Below are 8,172 nucleotides of genomic sequence, written 5' to 3'. Positions count from 1 at the left end.
CACAATAAATTGCGTCATGTTGTGAAGTTTTACAAAACACTTTTGAATTTATGAAGGAAAACTTAAGACCCAAATTATTACATTTTAAATGCTTATCTTCATATTTATGATGAGAAACATCTGATTCGAGCTTCACGTATGAATATAGACCGAAGGATTTATTTTACTTATTTATTCGTTACAAGTTAGAGCTGAAATGAAATATTAATGGCCGACTATTTGCTCAAAAGCCATTTTTAAAAAAGGTTAAAAGCACTAGGAAATAAATCGTAATTAGTCGTCGTTTTAAATTGTTATTGGAAATGTTGACAATGAAAAAACTATTTGAAAAGAATAAAAATAAAATAAAATTGTGGTTCTTAACTGTCAAACAGTTGATTTGAGATGTTGTTGTCACTTTCAAATACTTATAAGTAATAATATTCACTCAGAACATTACATCCTAAATGCTTATCTTTATATATATGATGAAAAACATCTAAAAGGATTTATTTTACTCAATTTATTTTAATTAATTTGTGACAGAAAAGTAAAAGTTGGAGCTGAAATTACATATTAATGGCCAACAACTATTTGCTTAAAAGACTTTTTTTTAAATGTTAAAAACACTACAAATTAAATCGTAATTAGTCGTCGCTCTAAATTTGTTATTGGAAATGTTGACGAATTTAAAAAAAAATAAAAATAAAAATTTAAATATAAAAATGTAATTGTGGTTCTTAACTGTCATTTTTAAAAAGGTTTAAAAACACTACAAATTAAATTCAAATAAGTTGTCGCTCTAAATTCGTTATTGGAAATGTTGACGATAAAAAAACGTTGAAAAAAAAAATACAATTTTTTTTGTAGTTCTTAACTGTCAAACAGTTGGTCTGTGATGTTGTCATCACGTTTGAACACGTTGCACAACAACACCAACACAACATGTTTCTTTCACCCGAGGCTTTGCATATTCGCACCATTCAAAATGGCTGCGTAGAAGTTTCTTTACTTCCGCACATTAAGTGTTCCCTTTATCACGGGGGCGAAGAGAGGGGGGGGGGGGGGGCAGATTAACACTGAGATTCAAAATCTACAGAATTGAAAAAACGGCGTCAAAGTCGAGTTGAAAACACGTCCGCTTCACTTTGTTGAGGATCCAGCCCCCAGTTCACGAGACAGACAGCAACGGTAAGCAGATTAGAGTCCAACCCAACGTTAATCCGGCGTGAAATGTGCATCCGTTTTTAAATACCTTTAGATTGGAAGTCGTGGGCCGACACTAGACGCACACATCGGTTGTTGTTTTTTCCCGCAGCAGAGCGTCGGGGGTGTGACGAACACTGTTTACCTTTTTTCCGCCCGTCCTCGTCGAAAGCTCTTTATCGGCCTCGCAGTCGGAGCGAGAGCCGCTATCGTGCGTCACGCTCTGCAGAGTTTAGTTTGTGTGTGTGTCTGTGTGGGTGTGTGTGTGTGTGTAGCGGACAGCTGTTCGAGGAGTGAAATGTGCAGGCGACGGAGGTTCGCTTGAACACGTTTCTGAGAGTGTGTCAGCGGAAAAAGAAAAAAAAAAGACGCCGGCGAGTTCCGACTTTGAAAACAGTCGAGTCAGTCGCGCTCTCCGAGATTTAACGAGCGCTCTCGGCGGCGTCTCTCAGTCGAGCAGAAAAAAAAGGGGAATGAACTCCCGCTCAACTTTCTCCGAGGAGCGCTGAGTAACCTTTCCGTCTAATCCAACCCAGCGAGGCTGCCGCCGCCGCCGCTGCTTCGAGGAGTCAAACCAATGAAAGGCATCCAAACTCTTGTTTCATTCGGCGCTTTCATCTGTGAAAAAGACTCAGATCTTGGATCTCGAGGGAGGGGTCGGGGTCGGGGTCGGGGTCGGAGTCGGGCGAGTACACAAAAGCTGCCTTAGCGTGGAGTCGTGGTGGCGTGTACTCCGCACCGCCCTCGGCCCCCGAAATGAAGCGCGAAGTGAATGAATCACCCCTCGGGAAAAAAAAGGACGCAAATTGCCACCAAAAAAATGGAGAAAAATAAAAGACGTCGAGGCTCTGAAGTGAAACCCTTCTCAGAACATGACCTCCTCGCAGCTGCCGTAGTCGCTCTCCACCGCGCTGGAGCCGTCGTAGCTGCGCGGGTTCGGCCCCGGCGCTCTGGTTTGGGGTTGGGCGAGGTTGGGGTTCGCGGGCGGTGGCGGTAGCGGCGGCGGCGGCGTGCCCGGCTGCTCCGCGTACGACGGCATGGCCACGCTCAGCCGCATGCTGAGCCTCTTGTAGCCGCCCTGCACGTTGTCCAGGCTGCGCGTGTGCTGCGTCGGGTAGTAGCTCACGGCGGTGTACTCGTTGGGGCACTGGGCGCTGGGCAGAGGGAGCCCGTCGGGCCCCAGGAAGTCGTCCAGGTTCTGGTTGCTGTAGCAGGGCGGCAGCGGGGCGCGGCGGTCGCAGCGGTCCAGCGGGAACGGGAAGCCGCCGAATCGCGAGTTCCTGCGCGAGTCCGCGGCGGACGGCGCGCCGCAGGAGGAGTCGTCTACGATGTCGAACTGGGGGAACTCCTGCTGCACCGCCGGGCGGCCGTAGTAGTCCGGGTCGGCCGGATAGACTGAGGAGAGAGAGAGAGAGGACGGACTTCAGAACCACGACTTCATCCGTACAAACGCCATGAAGATCACAACGAAAGCGACCAATTGGACGTGGTTTGATTTCAGGTCATTTTCTTAGCTAACGTTTAACTGTCAAACTTGACAAAACACTTTGAAGACATCACATTGAGATCTGGGACACTGATCTGGCAAAAAGTTCCCTTTTTTGGTGATTATCTTGCCAAATTAGACATAAATCCAGTACTTACAGGCCAGATCAATCCTGGACAATTGAGGCCAATTAATATATTCATATCCGACGCTTCTTCTGTCGAGTTATCGGCCTACATGTTATATATCTGCGATAATATTAATATATTCTGGTGCAGTGGCCCCGGCCGACCTATTGATCCAGCTCCGGTTCATAACTCGCTCTCGCTTTGCACAACCTCAAGGTCGAGAAATGCCCTTTAGGAAAGAATGATGTGTTTAGAAGTACAGATCGTGGTGTGAATCAGTTCACCACACAGAGCCAGAGATCGACTCTGCGACTGAACAAACAAGTCTCATCGGCTTCGTCACCGGACGATTACTGCTCGTAAACACGGGGACAGCTGCTGCTGTGCAGGAGGGAATTCAGGAAAAGCTTTGAGCATTTGCATATTAATACCTGCGCTATGCATGTGAAGGGCTGTGGCTTTTATTGGGGTTTATTGGATCTTATTGTTTCATTGTGTTTAAACAGGTTTTATCAGGTTTCATTGAGTTTCTTTTGGTTTTATTGGGTTTCATCATTTCAATGGGTTTCATTGGATTTCATTGTTTTATTGGGTTTTAGTGGGTTTCTTTTGGTTTCATTGTTTCTATGGGTAAAATCGGGTTTCACTGGGTTTCTTTTGGTTTTACTGGGTTTTATTGTTTTGATGGGTTTCATTGGATTTTATTGTTTTATTGGGTTTCACTGTTTTATTGGGTTTCTATGGGTTTCTTTTGGTTTTATTGGGTTTTGTTGTTTCAATAGGTTTCATTGTTTTAATGGGTTTCATTGGATTTCATTGTTTTATTGGGTTTCTTTTGGTTTCATTGGGTTTCATCACTTTATTGCGTTTCATTGGGTTTCATCCGGTTTCATCGTTTCATTGGGTTTAATCGGGTTTTATTGGGTTTCGTCGTTTCAATGGGTTTCATTGGGTTTTAACGGGTTTCATTGTTTCATCCGGTTTCATTATTTCATTGGGTTTATTGGAGTTTAATCGGGTTTTATTGGGTTTTGTCGTTTCATTGGGCTTCATTGGGTTTTATCGAGTTTCATCCGGTTTCATTGGGTTTTAACGGGTTTCATTGTTTCATCCGGTTTCATTATTTCATTGGGTTTATTGGAGTTTATTCGGGTTTTATTGGGTTTCATCATTTCAATGGGTTTTAACGGGTTTCATTGTTTCATTGGGTTTAATCAGGTTTCATTGGGGGAACAGGAGGAGGGTGCGTGTCCTAAAGCCACCACATGTCCTTTCATATTTCAGACGGATCCAGAAGTCTAATAATCCCTTCTATCTCGGATGAGCAGAATTAACATTAAGACAATTCAAGGGCAGCGCTGATAAAAACAGAAGCTCTAGTGGCTTTCTGGGCGTCCCTGTGTGAGCTCTAAACACTAATCATTTAAATATTCCCCCCCGAAACTAATCTGAAGCTAAGTCCCCAACCTTGAAATACTTATCTTGTCCTTTGTTTTGATGTGCTAACTAGATGTTGCACCCAGAAGACTCGTTATATCTTCTGCAGCCTCTAACAGCGGGAGCGGCGTGCGGCAGGTAAAACGCTTTTTTCTTTGAGATCTCGCCGTGTCGACAACCTTGAAGACGTTCAGACTTCAGCTGCTCAGAGATCTCTGAACACGTGTGTTCAACGTGGGAAACATGCTAAAAAAACATGCTGCTGACGCACATGTATTATGTTATTATGTATTTATGGACATCGACGCAGTTGTTACGTATTTATAGACGTAAACGCAGCTATTACGTAATCGTGGGCATAAACTCAGTTATTATGTGTTTATGGACATAAACTCAGATAATTTAAACTCTGTTGACGTGACGGACAGGAACACCTGCAGTGTTTTGAGCAGAGAGATGGGAGGAAACATCCCAAAAAAACAGAAAATATGAGGATTTTTGAGGATTACCGCCTCAAATTTCTGCTCTCCGTCCCCGAAATCTCAAACTAACAAGGCACATTTAAAAAAAAAGAAGAAGAAGAAGCTTCCTGCTGTCGCAGACAGTTATTACGTATTAAGAAGGGAGAGAGAGAAACTGAGTAAAGAGACAGATGGTGGCGGAGAAGAGAAAAAAGATGGAGGGAGACAAAAGAAAGAATGAAGGACAAACAGGTGAAACGTTTGAGGGAAAGAGAGACGAGTAGAAAAGAGAAAAGGTTCATATAATAGATGAGAGGAAGAGGAGGAAGAGGAGGAGGAGATAAGAGCATCTGCATGGCGATGAAGACGCGCGGCGGCTTAAGAGATGAGGAACAGACGGCATCTCTAAATCTCCTCTGAAGACTTCAGAGACTTCCGAGTGTTGATTCTCACTTTGCTCGCTTCAACGAAGAAGAAGAAGAAGAAGAAGAAGAAGAAGAAGAAGAAGAAGAAGAAGAAGAAGAAGAAGAAAGTGTCGAGTTGTTAACGCGTTACGTGTTCGATACCCTGAACGTCGTGTCTGCGTTTGACATCCTGCACATCTCAACAATCTCCTTATTCGACGTAAATACACAACTAAATACACAATAACAGCAGCTGTGAGCTTTTAAAATAATGTCTTATGATTATATTTCGCTGCAGAAGAGATAAGAACCGCTCCTGTCTGCACTTTTAACGTCTTACACATTCCTACGAGTCCGATTACATCTGATCATAAACCCGTTTGATCGCCTGATAGCGTTGGAAAGCGCTGAGTCGGCACTTTTCTGCGGCTTTTATCCGTCGCGTCTCCGCGGAGTCGGGAAGCGAACCGAGCGTCTCGAAGAGACTCGAACCTCTCAAGCTCCACACCTCGGCTCAGAGTGTGTCCACACTTTTCTTTTCACAGTTAAATGAAAGAAACACCGATAACAAACGGCAGAACTCACTTTGTTCACGCTTTACAAACTCTTCGGTGTTTTTTTTTGCAAGCTAAAGGCCAAGTGGGAGCACACAAAACCCTGGGAATGTAATTTAAGACCTCGTGGGACGCGATAAGCATCTTTCTGCTTTGTTAAGGTCTTTTTTTTTTCATTTCACAACATATTTAACAAGTATTAAAGTGATATAAGAAGGAAAAAAAGCTTGAAATTGCACAATTTCATCCTGTTTTCGCCTCTTTTTCCGCGAAAAAAAATCCACAACCACAAAGTCGATTAAATGCATTTAAATGACTAAAACACTGTAAGTCTTGTGAGACGATGCCTGTGGTTTTATTAATAATCGGTAAGTTGAATTATTTACGTAAACTGGCCATTTTAAAGTTTCACTAAAGTATGTTTTTTTGACTGAATAAGCTTCTTAACGTGCCGATGCTTTCCTGGATCGTGTTCATTGCTGCAGATGTCGACGCTTTATGTCGTAATCTTTCTAAAAAGCTGCACGATTAATCTGTGAGTTGTTGTTTACGGCACCGAACAAAACTTTTTTCCAACTTAGGAACTCTGAAGTTTTAATAAACCCAGCATGCCCCATTCAGACGATCTTTTAGCATAAAATACGTAATATTTTGCCATTTCTGAACCGAAGGACACAGTTTCTTAAGTGAAACTCCTTCCTAACAGACCAAGACTTTTGTTTTATGGTGGTTTTTGTTGCAGATTTTGATTCTTTAGGTCCTAATCTTTCCAAAAAGCTGTCTTATTGACCGCTCCATGAGGCATTTTTTGGGAAATCTGGCTCATATCATGCTGGATGTTCATAGTTATGACATAATAATATCTTTTAAAAGTGAAACACACACAACAAACACAAGTATTGGAATTCATTTGTGGTTCCTCGGACTGCGTCTCGACCCCCTGCCGTGTTAAGACGCTTAAACTGAGGCGCGACATCCCCAAAAAAAAGTCCCATCTGTTCTATTTTTAGAACAAAACCCAACGCTCTCTTTCCTCTCTCCGGCATCCGTCTCATAAATCGCTTCACGCCGACAGATTTTGACGCGCCACGTCGGACGATCCATCATCACGTTTGGAGCCCATTTATCTTTTTCTTCTTCGACGGGAAGCAGAAGCTTGAACCTCGCGGACGCGCCGGAGGGTCAAAAGGGCCTCGGGGGCTTTTTTTTGGATCCGGTCGAGAGGAACGTAGAGGATTCTCTCACAGCGAGGAGACGAGAACAACGACAGGACGGCGTCCTTTACTCGCCGCGACGAGGTCGGGAGAGACGAACGGCCTGCCAGAGACGCTCCGCTCTCGGGGGGGAAGCGATGACGAGCGCCTCTTCATCCGGCTCCGCGGGGCATTGATTTGTTACATGAGCAAAAATAATATATATTTATATATATATGCTGCACATAAAAGGAGAGATCGAGAGAGAGAGAGAGAGCATGACAGAATAACAAAGGAGGAGGAGGAGGAGGAGAGGAACACACCGGAGGGAGATGGAGAGAGAACAAGGAGGAACGTGACGAAGAGGACGAGAGGAGGAAGAACCTCAGGAACGCGTTCGTTCTCATTTTAAAATCCTGGAGTCGTCCGACTCTCTTTTGGACGAGCGAACTGTGAGACGCTGACGTGATGAACATCAGCTGTTCATCAGGAAGGGAAGCGAACCTCTTCCTGCTCCGATAGAGGAAACGAGGGAAAAGGAGTCAAGACGCACGGCGACGGCCTCGGAGAGCCGAAGCTAAAGGTCGACGCGTAAAATTGGTTCTAAATGGTCACGAAGAGAAACATGAATGAAGTTAATGTCGATGGATTTGCTTCTTAACGATTTACATCAGATTCAATTAATATTTCAGTCGTTTTGAAGAGAGAGACGGAGAGAAAGAGGGAGAGAGAGAGAGACTGCGGAGGAAGAGATAGAGGAGGGAGAGGGAGAGAGAGAGGGATGGAGAGAGATAAAGAGGAAGAGAGAGAGACTGCGGAGGAAGAGACGGGGAGAAAGAGGGAGAGTCAGAGGGAGAGAGTGAGAGAGGGAGGGAGAGAGGGAAGGAGAGAGGGAGAGAGGAAGAGGCAGAGGAGACTGCGGAGGAAGAAACAGGGGAGAGAGAGAGGAAAGGAGAGAGAGAGAGGGAGAGTCAGAGAGAGAGAGTGATAGAGGGAGAGGGAGAGAGAGAGAGACTGCGGAGGAAGAGAAAGGGGAGAGAGAGAGGGGGAGGGAGAGAGAGGGAGAAAAAGGGAGAGAGAGAGAGAGAGAGAGAGAGGGAGAGAGAGAGGGAGAGAGAGGGAGAAAAAGGGAGAGAGATGGAGAGAGAGAGAGGGAGAGAGAGAGGGAGAGAGAGAGAGAGAGAGATGGAGAGAGAATGGTAAATACTAGAGGGTATTACAGAATATAGAATAAGACCAGCATAATATATATATATATATATATATATATATATATATATATATATATATATATATATATATATATATATATATACACACATAA

The 8,172-nt window shown here is 44.0% G+C and overlaps 1 protein-coding gene across 1 annotated transcript in view; it reads right to left on the bottom strand.

Moving 5' to 3' along the window:
• fat2 (FAT atypical cadherin 2) overlaps positions 1-8,172 on the bottom strand; it is a 103,452-nt gene that overhangs the window by 421 nt on the left and 94,859 nt on the right. The window contains exon 29 of the mRNA XM_068572052.1: positions 1-2,580. This exon is cut by the window's left edge and continues 421 nt beyond it. Coding sequence (XP_068428153.1) covers positions 2,051-2,580 — 530 coding nt within the window. The 3' untranslated portion in view covers positions 1-2,050. The remainder of the gene's footprint in view (positions 2,581-8,172) is intronic.

Source organism: Clinocottus analis, unplaced genomic scaffold (genome assembly GCF_023055335.1).
Source record: "Clinocottus analis isolate CAN_PGR_092001 unplaced genomic scaffold, fCliAna1.0.p SCAF_1, whole genome shotgun sequence".
Taxonomy (NCBI): Eukaryota; Metazoa; Chordata; class Actinopteri; order Perciformes; family Cottidae; genus Clinocottus; species Clinocottus analis.
This window is presented reverse-complemented; position numbering and strand designations above follow the sequence as displayed.